Below are 16,838 nucleotides of genomic sequence, written 5' to 3'. Positions count from 1 at the left end.
AACATTCAGCAAAACAGTTCACCAAAGAATTACAGAACAGTTGGGGCTCATCGGCTTCTTCATTAATTGTACATACTAGTATTCGTTGTGATATCTAATGGGAAGCAAGTGGTTTCATTAATGCTATATGATAATGCAAATATTGTAAGAGTTAATAGACCTGAACAGAGGGGGAACTCAAGATGTAATGGTGCACAAAAAAGCCTTGATATTTAGGAAAAATACTGAGAAAACTTTGTTTATTTCCCTGAAACTGGGAATACGTCCTATAGAGAAATGTTAGAGTCTCCATTGTTTAGGGGACTGGAAAGACTGATAAAAAAAATATATCCTATAGAGAATCAGTAGAGTATGTTGAGAAATTGAACAGTTTGCCTTAGCAGATCTTAATCTCAGATTATCCAAATTCTATGAAGACATACGTGGATTTCAGATTCGCCTAAATAAAAATTTCTGGCAACGTTACATAGGAGTCTGTGTATAGCAATATGTAAAATTTAAAATATTATGCTAACAAAAAGAGACTTCATTTATGGCCCTTCCTTGAAGGAAGGCTAGGAGACAAATATGATTGCAGTGATGCTCAAGTTATATTGAGGGGTACAACCATAAGAGGTTAGCACTTCTGGAAGGCAGTTAAGACTGTTGTGATCATTCTGGCTGTTTCCATACTAGTAAAATAAACATGCCCAGAAATGTTCCTTGGCACTGAAGACCACTGGCACAGAATGGCCTGTGCCTGAACAAGCAAACTCTCTCAACCTTGAAAACAAGGAGGCTGCACATAAACTGCCAACTGGGAATAATCCCTGGAACAGCCAACTCCTGCACCATGCCTGGGAAGTGTTCTGGACAGTGCTCCTGGGCATGGACTGAAATCACATCAGGGAACATCATAACTATTTAATGGCACAGACAATCGTTTTCCAGTGCCCAGGAAGCTTCCCAGGCTCTGTTTAATTCACAAGTAATTCTATGTAAAAAAATATTTGGTATGGGAAGAGGAACTACAGCTGTACAAGTGAAAGTTTTATACGACCGCTGAACTGACCATTAAACAAATCTAACTGGGACTGCCATTCTGCATTATATTTCAGTGAAACAAAAAAAAGTAAAGAAAAATAAAATTTGATATAGTGCAAAGATTATCCATTAAAAAAAAATCTTGATTTATTCCATAAAAAATACTTGATTTATTTAATTCCTTGTTTTATTTATCTCCCTTGTAATGAGAGCAGAGGAAATGAAGAGTGACCGTCACAAAATTGGTGGAAGACAGCTTTCTCCATAGTAATGCAGTGGGTTATATGCTTATATGAAGGGAAAAAAACTAATGCTCCCGCACAAGTACATTAGCATTCATTCTAGGGTTGGTCAAATTTTTGTATTTTCTTATAGAGAACTGCTGTTGTAGGGCCTAACTGCTCTCTCTAGAAACTAAGCATCTACTTATGTTTTCTTTTTTTCCTTTTCCCCCTTAGCTTCCATGTTAGAATTTCAAAGCATTTTTCGCTCTGAAGTCAAAACTCCTTATATCCTGCCATACTTGACTTCAGGAGTAGTGACCATGAACTATTAAAAAAATCACTGTTTTCATGAGGGGAAGAAACTAGTCAACTTACTTCTAACTCTTCTAGTAGCACAGGAATAGTAGTTAGCATAAAATAATATAAAGAAAACTATATGTGATAGTCAACAGAGAGAGAAGTGGATAAAAGTATCAGTAGTTTACCAAATAAAGATAACTCTTCCAGACAAATTAGTACTAGTTAGGTTAAGGAAGACTTAGCAAATTTCAGAGGTGTGAAAAAGAGATGAGTTGGGACTTTATACACAGAAGAAGTGGAAGAAACAGCCTGAGGGTCGAGAAGGCAACATAAGAAGGCTAAAAATTATGCTGTAGAAAAGATATGTTGATATCTGATTATTTTAGGTTAAGATACATTATAGCGAGACAACCAAAGAGGACTTTGAAACCCTGACTGCACTCCTTTGTCTTCGAACCCGTGCTCATACGGAGGAGGTTCCTATCTGCAGTTGTCAAAACCTTCTTGAAGCTGTCTCTGAATTCAGGTAAAGCAGGTAAAATTTCTGCCTTACCTGGTAACTTCCCTCTCAGTGTTTTTGAAGTAATCTTTACCCTTGTGTTTAAGTAACTATCTCATTTTTTTTATTTGTTCTTATTTCTGTTCTGTGTTCACTCCATCATCATCTACCTGTATTTCACATTACTGTACCACGCAAATTAACTTCCTAACTGTTTTGCATTATACTTTACTTACCCAGTGTAATGCATGACCATGTTGTTAAGTAGAAATATTTTCATTTGTTATCAGGAAAGCCTGTTTTCTTTGAGCTGTGCTCCTTGCACTCTTCTGATTATACAATTAAAGCCTAATAGTGGCATTACACCACCATTTGAGACATTTCTTTGGGAATCAGCTGGGCTATAATGCCTGGTATAGTAACACAGTCCTGAGAAAACCCATCACATGGCTTAGAATGATGACCAGAAGTCTGAGTCAAGTTTCTTAAAATGTCTAGGATACGTATAAATTGCATTCTGAAGCATCTGTCTGTGGAACCCTTTCACAGGCAAGTGTCACCTTTCACCAGTGAAACAGGAACATGTTTGAATCCAAACTTTCAGGTAGTAGCTATCAATGTAAGAAAGGAACAGATAAAAATGAAACCAAACAGAGAAGAATTTGGGGCTGCTGTGTGACTGACCATGGTGCAGTTCTGCCAGCAAATGACTATTTAACTCCAGAGTGAATGTCTGTTTAATAGTGCAGGGCAAAACCCACTATTATCGCTATAGCACTCAGGGTGAACAAACAATGAAGAATTAAGTCTGATCTCAAATCTGTTGTGATTTGAAAGATTTATGGCTGGCACAGAAATTGTGGTGGTAGATATAAACGGTTCATCTAAAAATGCATGGGGTTTTGTCTTATTGTTCTAAAACAGTAAATGAAGAATAAAAACTTGGTAGCACGTAAAAGAATTGCAAAAGAAGTTTCTGCATAAAAGAGCTGTGCTACCTACCTACTTATCTAGCATTTTATCACTATGGTATCTTAGGTGCATCTGTGAAATTAAGCGTGTAAATTAAACACAGATTTTGTGATCTTCTTTCCAAATTAATCAGCAAAAGTAAATATTCTCAAAGGTATAAATAACAGATGGATGTCTACTTTTCCTTCTCTCAACGTGATTTAAGTGCTTAACTGTCCTCTGTATCTTCGATAACTACTTCCTGTGTTTATAATAAAATACCTTAGGAACGTGCTATATTTGATAGACCTACATGAGTCGCACTTTGCATTAAGGTCTTAAAACAGTCCAGACAGTGGTCCTTTTGGTAATGACTGTGATATCTATGTCTTGGACAAGCTGTGTTGCAAAACTGGATACCACAGAAACCTAAAGAGTAGATAATGAACAGAGTTTCTAAGCTCCAGAAGACACGGCAACATCTCTGGCAAGGGAACCAATAGCTAGTGAAACCAATCTCAAATTTTGAAAGGCAAATGATATGGTAAGAAACACAAGTATACAATATGAGTAGTGGGAGTGATGTGGCTTAAATAAATCACTGTGTTTATATCTAGATTAAGAAATTTCAAAATGCTCCCAGTCTTCAGTTTCAGGATTTCATGGAAAATATTTAAACAGAAAGATTAGGATTTCAGGGTAGTGACAATTGTAGCAATCTTCTGCCCATTTTCTAGAATTAATTTTAAGTTTTGTAATCCGGCCTTGCATTTCTTAAAAATTTGCATCAGTTATGAGCATAACTGTTGTCCTCCTGTTGATCTGATTTATTCAGGAAAACAAAGCAGGCATACATATGTAAAAGTGTGTGACTAATGCTGCAGCTGTAAGAAAACTTTCTAGTTTGTGTATGAAAGCAGTATTCAAATTCAGTTGTGTAGATATCAAATCTATAAATGATAGGTAGGGATAGTTTTATTCTCTAGCTTGGGGCTGCTGAGAACATCAGTGAGCAGAAAGCAGGACACTGCAGAAGAACATGTGGAGATAGGAAACTCAAGGAATGAAGCTCATAAGACAAAGTTCTACTTATGCAGGAAAAAGCTCAGGTGTTTGCTCTGAAAAAGTATTCCACATAGCTCTCAGGCAGTACGTGTCCATACCAGCTATGAACCAGGCAAGGAGTTATTCTACTCTAGAGAGTCCTACACCATATCTAATGAATTGACTGGTCTTGCTCTGACATGTTCTAGGCCTCTGAGAGCTACTGCATCTTCATTAGAGTTCTCTTTGGAGACTGAACTTTTAAGGTTTATTTGAATTAATCATAGGAATTGTTCCAGACAATCTGTGCTCAAGGGGAATTACAAAAATTCCACAATAATTCTGTGGAATCCAACTACTAACAGATTCCACAAACTTATCCAAAAATGTAGAAAGGCCATCTATCTGTTATTTATCCATGCATCAATCTCAGCAAAAAGTTAATTTATCTGGCTGCAGGCTAACTTTCAATAAAAACATGTTAAGAGTTCAAGATCATCTAGATTCCATAACAGTACTTTAAAATGTACCGTTATGTACATTTTACTGATATGTACATCTTTACTGTTATGTGTTTTTAAATGTACCTTCAGGCTCACTGAAGCTTACACTGTCTTCTAAACAGAACTGCAATCCCACTTGAGAAGATCTATTACTATGATCTTGTGAGGCTTCTTTCAGCAAACAATACCATCACTGGACTCACTCTGGTTTGAGAAAATGCTTTGTTCATTAAGCACTTTGGTGCCACTTTCTTTTCTTGCTTTACTCCCATCAGGCTTGCCGTGCATACAAAATTCTCAATTATTGAATGCTAATTTCCTAACAGTTTCTTGCAGTTCATGTGTTCAAATTAGCTTGTCAAATTAAGAGCGAGCAGCTTGGAAAGGATTTGAAGAAGTTGGGTGTGGAGCAATTTTCTGCTCAATAAAGTATAGATCTAGTTATCGTACCATTCTTATCAGTAATGTATCAGGGCTGACAAATTTACACATTCATTCTTGATACATTTGTTGCACTTGATTAAAAAGACCAATTACTGTCTCAACACAACTTTTAAAACAGAAGAAAAATATGTTGTGTTTTAATCAGAGCAAACTCTGACAAAGGGCCCGTATTTCTACTTCTCAGATTTCCAATATGATTGCTCTATAATTGTCAAAGAAATAGTATGTAAGTTAGAAAAATAGTACTGACTTTACTTTTCATTTATCACAGGCATTTATACATTTCATTTATTTAACTTGATCTAATTCAATAATCTGCTTGTTAAGACCCAGGTGTTAGGACTCTGCAATGTTTTCATATAAAACTACTCCAGCATAAAGAACTGATGTAGTGGAATACAAATTTTAGAGACAGGCAGAATCTGGGTACATTTCTTTCGCTTTGCCTGAAGCAGCAGTATGATCACCAAATTCATGAAGTTATATACATTGATAGAACGGAATATATTTTGCAGAATACACTATATTTTAAACCTCTAGGCCTTCTAAAGCATTTAAAATGAGATTTTCCTTGTCATTTGTATATGAATCTATTAGACTGATTGGATTATATATGCTCCCTCTGGTGGTTTACTTAATCCATACAAATGCCTCAATTTTTTTTTTATTTTATTTTGTAATTCAATGGCTAAGATACTGTGGCCAATTTTGTAATAACAGCACACTGCTGTCAGTTAAATAGGGTTGTGACAAAACCAGCCTGAATATAAATCGGCAAGTCTTCCTCCCATCTTTTAATTTGGAATTGAAATATTTAATATCCCTAAATCAAACAAACAAGGAAAATTAAACCCTTAAATAGTTAAAACCAGGAAGTATTTAAAAGTGAGCATCTGAACCAACATAGTGGCCTTTTATGATGGATTGACTACATCAGTGGACAAGGGAAGAGCTATGGATGTCGTCTATCTGGACTTCTGTAAGGCCTATCATACTGTCCTCCCACAACATCCTTCTCTCTAAGTTGTAGAGATATGGATTTGATGGGTGGACTCTTCGGTGGATGAGGAATTGATTGGATGGCCACATTCAAAGGGTAGTGGTAAATGGCTCAATGTCCAGATGGAGATCAGTGACAAGTGGTGTCCCTCAGGGGTCTATACTGGGACCAGTACTTTTCAATATCTTCATCAATGACATTGGCAGTAGGATAGGGTGCACCCTCAACAAGTATGCACATGACACCATGCTGAGTGGTGCAGATGACATGCCTAAGGGACAAGATGCCATCCAGAGGGATCTGGACAAGCTTGAAAAGTGGGCCCATATGAACTTCATAAGGTTCAACAAGGCCAAGTGCAAGGTCTTGCAACCCCCAGTATCAATACAGGTTGTGGGATGAAGGGATTGAGAGCAGCCCTGCCGAGAAGGACTTGAGGGTACTAGTGGACGAAAAGGTGGACATGAGCTGGCAATGTGCACTTGCAGCCCAGAAAAGCCAACTGCATCCTGAGCTGCATCAAAAGAAGCATGCCCAGCAGGTCGAGGGAGGTGATTCTGCCCCTCTACTCTTGTGAGACCACACCTAGGGTACTGCGTCCAGCTCTGGAATCCCCAACATAAGGAGGACATGGACCTGTTGGAGCGGGTTCAGAGGAGGGTCATAAAAATGATCAGAGGGCTGGAGAACATCTCCTATGAAGACAGACTGAGAGAGTTGGGGTTGTTCAGCCCAGAGAAGAGAAGGCTCTGGGGAGACCTTATTGTGGCCTTTCAGCACTTAAAGGGGGCTTATAAGAAAGATGGGGACAGACTTTTTATCAGGGCCTGTAGTGATAGAGCAAGGGGTAATGGTTTTAAACTAAAAGAGGGAAGATTTAGATTAGACATTAGGAAGAAATTCTTTACTCTGAGGGTGACAAGACACGGAAACAGGTTGCCCAGAGAGGTGGTGGATGCACCATCCCTGGAAACATTCAAGGTCAGTTTGGACAGGGCTCTGAGCAACCTGATCTGCTCATTGCATGGGGGTTGGACTAGATGACCTTTAAAGGTCCCTTACAACCCAAAGTATTCTATGATTCTGTGAATAAAAACTGAGCTCTACAAATGGTTGCTTATGAATGTAGGAACATGAGTAAAGTTATTTTCAGGCCCACAGGGTAACACTCCCTTCCTTGCACTGTACTAAGTGTTTTACCACCTTGCACTGCAATGCCCAAGCTTGTTATCTCACCCATCAGAACAACAGTAACTTAGTTCTATGCCTTATTTTAATTTCTTTGCATAAGAACTTTTTTAAGAACTTTTATATTTTTGGTAAAATATGCTGAAGGGCTTAGACCAAAGGATGTCACAGCAGGAGATGTTCACTAATGTTCACTGCACAACTAAGCTGATGTACCTGCACTCTCAACTGACAGGTATTTTTGATCCTGATCTCATCCACTGCCTTTCCCTGCTCCGCATTGGAATCTACAACCTTCGTTATGGTGTCAGCTCTAAAATAAAAGATGAGAGAAATGTAGATACCAAAGAGTAAGACATGTGTGGAGAAAACCCCTGTGTTTCTTATTTAATTCGGTATGGGTAGTGCTGTGCTCAACCAGTAAATATTTTAGATTACATAGGACTGTTACTTATACTACAATATTTCATTCAACACAGTCTTTATGAAAATAGGTCGTCAGGTGGGACATATGGAACAACAATCAAAGAAAAACCCTAACTCTGTTCCTCCTCCTGTTATTAAAAGTTTCCAGACATAAACTCAGATTTGAAAGTTAACTAAACATGTTTCCAATTTCTTTCTAAAGGAAGAATAAACAAAAAAGACATTTCAAGCTTGCCCATAAATTCAGAAGACAACAGGCAACCATTTTTTATCTCAATTACCGTAAGGGCACCATGGAAAACTGTCACTTCGTATTTCAACTGTAAAATGTTTTCTTATGAACTGCAAGTACCAAAAGATTTTCCCTTCCCCACTTTCCAGCTAATCAGCATGGAATGCAAAACAACTTGTTTCTTTATTACCTGCTTAGATAGGAACAGCGATTACCATAATAAAAGATTAGAAGTATCGAGACTTAAACCACATTATTGCTATTTCCAGCCACATTTCTGATTTCCCATTTTGCTCAGAACACATTCCATAAAAAACAGCTGTAACCTTTTCATTTACACAACCAGTGCTGTAAGCTGGCATACGGGATTAAGCATTGAAGTGAAATCTATCACAAATTCTATCACCTTTTTAGCTCAGGATTGTTTTAAGACTGCAAGAAACTTGGGGAGCTGTGCACACACACACATGGGCAGAACAACCCTGCCTAGAGTGCCCCGAGCGTCCTGGCTCATCACTACATACAGAAAATCCAGCAGGGGAATTTGTGCAGCCTGTTCAGGGCACTTTTCAAACTGAGGGTTTCCACCCCCTGGGTCAATACCATACACTGGTATGATTTCAAACCAGATTATTCAATGCATAATCTGGAAAACAGAGACTCTTAAGGATAAAAGTGTATTTTAGCACTTAACATGGGCAAGCCCTTTTTGTGAACCGGGTCACCCCAAGCTGAATCTCTCTTTCCTTGCAGACCCGGGAAGGCTGCGGCAGGACTGCCTGGACAGCAGTGGCAGGAGCGGAGACCCTAAATCTCCAGGCAGCCACGGCCTGAGGGTAGTGGATCTGCTCTGAGCTGGAGCCAAGCGAGGGCTTATGAGTTTCAGTGCTCCGGCTTAAGCACCTGGACATCTAATGGGCCAGGCTTCAGGGGTAACTTGGGTTTAGATGACTTACCTCCTGTGCCTCGGGGGATTCTCCGATCATTGTGAGGTCATTGTGTAAAGGGCAGTGTCACACATAATGAGTAGAGGAGCTTCACGGAGCTCAGGGCCTTCACTGCTGAACCCTGTTTAGACTCAGGCAGCTGTAGGTATCACCTCAGACAAAGTGTTTGAGCCCTAGAGACCTTTTTGGTCTTAGATATTTGAGTTGAGTTTGGTGAAAAGGTACTTTTAGTACTGCTCTCCTATTCTGCATCACTTCCCTTGAAAACCTGTGCATCAGCCAGCAAAACACCCTTGTGGATCTAACCGTTAGGCTTTTGGGTACCCTTGGCATAATGCAGCCACTTTTGGGGATGTAAAATTTGAATATAGGTACCACCCTTGACAGCTGAATGAAACCATCATCTAAATAGTTCACAGTCCTTCAGCAATACAGTTCCCTATCTCTAATGTGGGAATGATAGTACCACACTAAACCTGAAGGATGTTGGAAGGATTGGGAGATGTTTTTATCCTGTGTTAATGAACTGAAGCATGAGACACATTCAAAACCTGAGTCTCCAGCATGCACAGACTGCAAGAGCGTGCTCTTTGTCTGCTTATTCCTGAACTTACTGAAATATCAGTATCACTTCACTGACAAAATCTGAGACTTTCCTGAAGTTCACCAAAACAAAAACATCGATATCTACAGAACCTGAACATAAATCTTTTCAAAACTTTGTATAAAGGTGGCTTTTAAAAATTCTTGATCATGTAAGCGTTGTATTTCCATTCTATTTCAGTGCCAATTCTTTTAAAGTTAATAAACACAATTTATTTCTTGCAAATATTTCCAAGGGAAGTCACTATTTTAGTAATGTGAGCAAGTTGTACAAATTGAACCTATAATATAACAGCAAAGTTGCCTTAAAGATTCCAAAAACTTTCCTAGAAAATGATGTCTCTTACATGCAGGCTATACCGAGTGCCTAGAGTATATAAACATTTTCAGAATCATGAAAAGATGACATAAACAGATCTAACATTAATGAATTCTCCCAGTTTTTACATTCTGGGAAGTCAGAGATAATGAAGAGCAAATAAACCAAGTTTCAGCCACAGGTGACTACTATGAGATAGATGCTAAGTGTTTCTGGCATTTTATAAACCCAGATCCTTGTGTAGGATAAAGCTACGATACCATCTTAGCTTACATATTTATATTTAGTCTCTTTTACTTATGGAACAGTTTTACTTATGGAACAGTTATGAAACACACATAGTTTTTTTTTAAAAAAAAAGCTCCTAGGGGCATCCTCCATCTGCTGAAGTCAGAAGAAAGTGATGTGCCTTTGCTTTAGTCATGATGAAACCGTATGACATACGTCATATTAGATTTCAGAGTGGATAGTTTGATGATCCCTTATGAAAAGGGAAACTGTGATTTAAGCCTGTAGAGAGTGACAGGAAAAGCAGATTTTGCTCTGAATCACCCACATGGAGAACCTGACTCTCAGTTTGCACAACACCTGGGCTGAAGTTACAGGTGGGGAAGAACCCACTGTTGTAGAACAGTTATTTTCATTCCAACACAGATTGCCCACATGGGGGAGTACAGTTATTCTGCAACAGTTCTGTTGGTCAATTTGCCTTGTGCAGTTCCAGGTTTTATATACACTTTCTATTTTTCCTACAACTGTATTGTGTGAATGACTACATTTTGCGTGAATGAACAACTACAATTGTGTGAATGATTCAATATTATGGTTAAAATTTTATGCAAGGAAAAAAAAAAGCTGTTCTTGGTAGCAATATTGCCCTGGCTAAATGGTGTCATAATTTGTTGAGAAAAAAAGGGTTGGGGAATTGGTACAGTGTTTTGTTTCTTGCTGGATACAGGTTTGCTTGTTATCCACATGGAAGCCTGTCTGCTCTGGGAGATCTTACTTTAGAGTACCAAAGTGCTAGAGCAGCTCCCCAGGAGGAACATCACTGTCTGTTACAGCCATATCTGACCCTCATTGCTCCCTAAAAACAAACAGGCATTCTCCCTTGGCAGAAATAGGAGCACTAGATCAGTCGGTAGATTATTGCCATGCTGGAAACCTGTCACTATCAAGTTCAAAGCCTTTTTCAGGCTTTTGCACCAAAGGCTAATTGCCTTCCCCATCCTGGGCTTTGCCAGCAGCCAAGAGAGACAGCTTTTGGTTTCTCACCTCCCAGACCAGTGTGTCCAGTCAGCTTTGCAACCCAGAAACACTACTACAGAAGCAACCCATGCATCGCTCCTAAGCATCAGCTTCTGCTTGCTTCAAAAACCCCTACAAGGCTTCATTTGAAAGTGGACTGTAAATATTAATTTTCTTTGCATTCTAGACACTTCTGAAATGTCTAAGTTAATACTTCCTGTAATGCTTTGCTGTTGTTTCTCCAAGCAGATTTTATTCTGCTGCAGCAGAGCAATATATATCACAACAGGAGATAACAGTCTAGGCTGATTTACAAGGCTGGTGACTGAAGAGCAGTGGCACGCAGAAAAAGCTGGAGGACCGTGATGAAAGAACTCACAACCTTCCATCCTTTGTGATTTTTAACCATGACAGTTAGGTTTTCTTGTTGAGCAAGTGCCTCTTTATCACATGCAAAAAGAACATTTTAACACAGCAAATTTATTTTTGAGGGGAGCAAAACCACAATGTGGTACTGAAGTAATTGATTCTGAGTACTCTTCTGTGATCCAGACATCTCCACTGAGAATGGAATAAGGTTTTTTCCTTTTTTTTTGTATCTCCCTAAAATGAATAACCATGCTGAGGAAAAGCAAGGTAAAAAAAGACAGGCACCGGACTAGAAGGCAGGTGAGAATATCCAGAACTGTCAGGGAGCAGAAAATTGTCAAAGCTGAGACAGGTAGGAGTCCTGAGCACAATGATTCTGCAGTGTAATGTACCCTAACTAAATAAATGCTCAGTCTTCATATTTTGGAAAGCCTCTTTTCACAAAATATGTATCCACTTATTATTTCAGATCTGCTTCTCTGTAGAACTGAATTGGTTGAAATAAGCTGCTCATTTCATAAGCCGGAGAACAGGCCAAGAAAGGCAATGGGGCCCAGGCAGCCATCATCACCAAAACCACGTTTCTGGAGAAAATAAGTATTTAAAAATAAGGTGTAAAATCTAGTATAAAATTAAGATGTTCAGGGGACTGGACCATATTCTCAGAGGTTTTCAAGACCCACCTGAACAAAGTCGTGAACAAACCGGTCTGATCTCACAGCTGGCCCTGCTTTGAGCAGGAGGTTAGACTAGATGACCTCTAGTGGATCCTTCCATTCTGAACTGTTTTATATTTCTATACACAATTCTTCATTTGCTTACACCTGGCAGAGTATCACTCATCCTTACAGATGCAAATTGAATTGTATGACTGTTTCTAAACCACTGAAATTCCTGTGTAGAGGCATAATCTTAGTTTGCTTTTCTGGATCTACTCTTTTTTAAGGAATTGACTCCAATGCCTGCTTTTGCTGCTAGTCAAACAATGTCCAAACACAGCCCGTGTGAAATGACAGTCTCGCTATTGTCAGTAATGGGCTAATTAACAGCAATAAAACTGTTCGGTCTACCTGCTGCAGCTTGTCAAAGCACAACTGTGCTGCAGTGTGGAGCCAGCTGTTTTTGGGAAAAAGTGCAGGACTGCCTCACAGTAGGTTCATCTTTGATTGCAGCACGATCTTCACAGGCAAAATGAAAAGTATTTTTTTCATGCAAACTTTAATTGAATAGAAATTGGTGTGTTGAGACTGTCTATTTTTCATCAGTAAATTACACCTTGCCAGTTGCGAAGGGGCAGACACAAATTCACCTAAATATGTGGAAGGGAACACGGTGCAACTACATGCCTGGTGTTGCTTCCTGCTAAAGGTGAAGGATAAAACTCCCTTAGTTCTGCACAGTGAATTTGTGCCTCAGTGAGCGAAACAGATTTTCCAGCAATTCCAGAACTCGGGAAACTCAGTTCTTTGGAAACTACAGAGCAAAACAAAGGATCAAGGTTTGCCTGTTCTTTGTAAGAGGTCTGAACTTTATCACCTCTTCAAATCTTGCCTGCTGGAGTTTAATTTATCCAAAGAGAAATGAGAACACTATCCACAAAGTAATAGACCTTGCTCAAACCAATGACAACAGATTCTCAGCGCTACAATACTTATTAATGGAAGTCGAATCAAGCAATGCTTGAAAGCAAGAAATTGGCTAAAGCAAGCAAGATCTCTTCATGCTTGCTTGGAACAGTCTTCTACAAGCATTCTAACTGCTGAAGATGTTTGATGTTTTCTGTGAAATTATGTAATTTAGCTCTAATTCCACTCAAGAGTTTTTTGCAAGACAAACCACCAACAGAGTGACTTCTGAAATGACTTACTAAGGGAGTAGAAGTTTAAGAAAACATAATACAAGTGACCTGAAGTGCCTAATTCTATACCACATTCATTAGCTATTTATCAGTTCTTCAGTATGGTATCAAATTATTACACTGTTTAGACTGCTAGTAGCATTTTCTCCTTTCATTATGCATCCATTTTATACATAATACTTCAGAAACTCATCACTAGAGCTGAAAAACACAACAATAAATATCCATTACGATACTGCATTTTGTGCCACAGAACTGGTGTTAAATAAGTTCTTGCTCTGAAGGTCCATGAAGGTCAGCGAGTAAAGAACTTTTTGGAAAATCTACAGGTGCAGAGTTTCCATTTTGCTGTCTGTGCTCCTGCTACTGACTTGATTGTCCTCGTCAATGTGGCAGTGAGAGGCTGAGGAGACCCAATGTACCCACTAAGTATAATGAGAGGTTAAAAGACAGAAGGCTCTCAGTCTTTAGATGCGTGTGTCTCCCTACTGTTAATAGAACAAGCATGTCTGTTCCAGTTACGTTACCACCCCGCATCTCCATGTGGTTAAATTATTTTAGATGAAGCCAGGGATGTAGGGAGAAAATAGGAATTTTATTATGATTTCTACTTCTTGTTCTCCTTCCAAAGGATATCAAAGTAGGGTTAAGGAAATACGAAGAAGGGCTTAAGTCCCAAAACAATTGTTCTGACCATTCTTGCCTAATTTCTTTGCTGAAGTGAAATGGGACAATGATATGTTGCTAGTGATTGCGACTGAGGTGTATATTCGTGTGAATGCATGTATATAAGACCTAACTATAACAACCCTTTGTGCTGAATAACATACGGGCAATGTTTTTAGATATCCTTTGAGCACAGCTGCATACCCATGCAAAAAAAGAAAAATCGTTTTCCTTACCTTTGGAGTTTACTGCACCAGCTGCAGTTGAAACCAATCTGCGCAGTGACACAGGGACCACAGCTGGTAAACTGGAGACAAGCTGGGATGTAGATAAACAACCACGAATTATTACATTTGTCTCACAAATAATTCTCATAAAAAGCACAAAAGAAGGATACATCCTCTGATAATACGTACTTAGGGACTCAACAGGTTCACATGTCCAAAATAAGACACTAAACCCAGACTAAAATGCATTTCACAACCGTATGCACAGAGGTACATTTTATCTGTAGGATCCCATTTGTATTCTGTTTGTAAATGTAATCCCACTTCCACATCTGTTCATTCAGCTTCATTGCTATATTTTTATCTTTTTGCTTAATATTAAGTATTTGCTTAAATCTCTTTCTTCCCTGTCTCCAGTGTTCCTTGGTGTTGCTAACACCCAGGCATACACAGATAATAGGACTGGCAGGCAAGTGTGCAAGAACTCTAATTGGATTAGAAAAAAGAAAAATAGCCATTTTCATTTTTTTCACAGTAGTACAGCTGGCAGTTTAAACCCAGAGATTTCTAAACAATGTAGTTTTACCTCGGACAAAAGAGGTAGATGAAGTGCAAAATGTGTTTGGGGATATTCCTTTGCAATGTGATGCACCGTACACAGAAGAATTTGTGTTTGCCTTGCAAGCATGAAAATTGTTCTTTTTTTTTTCTTGAGGAAATAAATTTAAAGTCAATATAATCATTCTTCTGAAAAAATGATTTGGCACAGATTTCATTCAAAAGCTACTGGGAGCTATATACCCATAAACTAACTTGAGATACATGAGGATGCACTGGATAACACATCATCCACCCGGGAATAAATTTGAGAGTAGATAAATGAATCTTTCCATGATTCCAAGTCCACAGATAAAACAAAATATCTAAAATCGTGTATGTGTTACTGGGAGGGGGAGGGGGACCCTTCCCAGATCTGGCTCCTGCCCATGTTATGTTTTACTTACTTGGCAGAGGTATCATTTCAACAGCTGAGAGATTGGTAATCTTTGACATCTGTAGCTCCACCCTGTGGTACTCGTATATTGTTCTTCTACGGACATCTACCAGAAAAGAAAAATATTTTCACACTTTACTATTTTGCAGTCTGTAGGTTGTGAAATACAGGCAATGTAACGACTGCTCATTGCTCCTTAGGTGCACACAGGACACCAATTTTGCTCAAGAATCTATTTTTAACTTCAGACACCACGGAGGAACATGTAAAAGGTATAGACAGAATTTTTCACTTGAGAAACCATCAGACCTGACAAAATAGGTACCTATTTCCACCAGTAAGGAATAATGAAAACGCTGAGTGTGCTCTCAGGCATCTTAGTCATTCCTTTAGGCAGAAATTCTAGCGAGGATACTGTCAGACATTTTAGGGTATATTTCAGATGCTTGTTTTCCTAAGACATTTCTCAGCTTACAGACTTGGGAGAAATGCTTTATATGCTCACTTTGTCAGTTGTCAAGATGCACAAACAAAACTGATTTCATCGCTTAATCAAATTTGTTAGCTACAAGCTAGCTCACATCTGAATGCACTAGAACATTTTTCCATATTATAACATTAAAGAAGACAAGTCTTCCTGAGCAGCCAATGTTATGCATAATCTTTACACAAGCTAACTGCACCTAAGTTTCTCCAAAATTCAATACAGTCAATGTACTGTTCTTGCGGGCCTTGAACACACAGATGACTGTAAGACCCAAGCACAAGATAAGCGTGAAAAAAAAATCACGTAATTGTTAGTTTCCAGATCAATATCCTATCATGTATTCCAAATATTCCAGATTTCAAGCGCACGGCTGCAGTGCAGACTGGTGAGCTTGTACGTTTGCAAATTAAAAGTCCAGCCTATACTGGCAACCTGACACAATAATGATGATTTCCTGGTCCACTGGATTCAAATTTCTGTCCTTTTTGAAGGCCTCCTAAACTAATTGCAATGAATGCTAAATACAATCGCTGACCCTGGGGAATCGTGCCAGAGAGGCACAAAGGGTGACATACAAAGGATTAACAGGTTCCTGTGGTCGGTGGTGGTCTGAGTCTACATTCAACAGAAGACAAGAAATTGCAGCCAGCCACCAACTCAACCACAATCCGTGTTCTGTGTTGCCAGCCCTGTACAGATTAAGGCACACCTTGTTGCCTGGTACAGAGGCTGCATTTCCGCAGGTTGAAGTAGGATCATGTGGCGGTTAAGCAATCACATGGCACCAAATCTGAAGTGTTTTCACAATCTCTTGTTAGGAGGGAAGTTGGAGGCATTTTTCAGACAGAAAATGGAACCTCAACTAAAATCAATCAAGCAATAAATACTAATTTTTAAGGGAAGAGAGAAAGTGCACTAAGAAGTGCACTAAGGTCCTGTGGCTAAGGTGCTTCTTGGCTCACGTGGACAAGGCTTTCTAAGAAAGAGGGATGGCCAACCTCTAAAAGCACAGCTGTGGGAATCTGCCTTACACCACACAGCAAATAACCATCAAACTGTTGATGTCAGCTGGAATAAACATGGGAATCTCTGAGTGGGGAGGGGAGGCGGAAGCAGAGGTGTGGTGGGTGGGATAACTCTCTCCTGCATCAGCCAGGGTCGCTGCGGGGGAAGCAGCTCCTCTCCCACTGCGTGAGCTCTCAGCCACGGGTAGGCAGCGTCTGGCTTTCAGACAATAATATTTCTATTTATCTCCAAATCAGGACCTTTGCCAAGCAGTTCCTCTT

The 16,838-nt window shown here is 39.2% G+C and overlaps 1 protein-coding gene across 1 annotated transcript in view; it reads right to left on the bottom strand.

Annotated features, from left to right (window-relative positions):
* Positions 1-16,838, bottom strand: part of PLXDC2 (plexin domain containing 2) — a 282,172-nt gene that overhangs the window by 43,460 nt on the left and 221,874 nt on the right. The window contains exons 8-9 of the mRNA XM_054189766.1: positions 15,076-15,171; positions 14,081-14,162 (exon numbers count right to left, since the gene is read on the bottom strand). Coding sequence (XP_054045741.1) covers positions 14,081-14,162; positions 15,076-15,171 — 178 coding nt within the window. The remainder of the gene's footprint in view (positions 1-14,080; positions 14,163-15,075; positions 15,172-16,838) is intronic.

Source organism: Rissa tridactyla, chromosome 2, assembly GCF_028500815.1.
Source record: "Rissa tridactyla isolate bRisTri1 chromosome 2, bRisTri1.patW.cur.20221130, whole genome shotgun sequence".
Classification (NCBI taxonomy): domain Eukaryota; kingdom Metazoa; phylum Chordata; class Aves; order Charadriiformes; family Laridae; genus Rissa; species Rissa tridactyla.
Note: the sequence above shows the minus strand (reverse complement) of the source record. Positions and strands in the feature narration are given on the sequence as shown.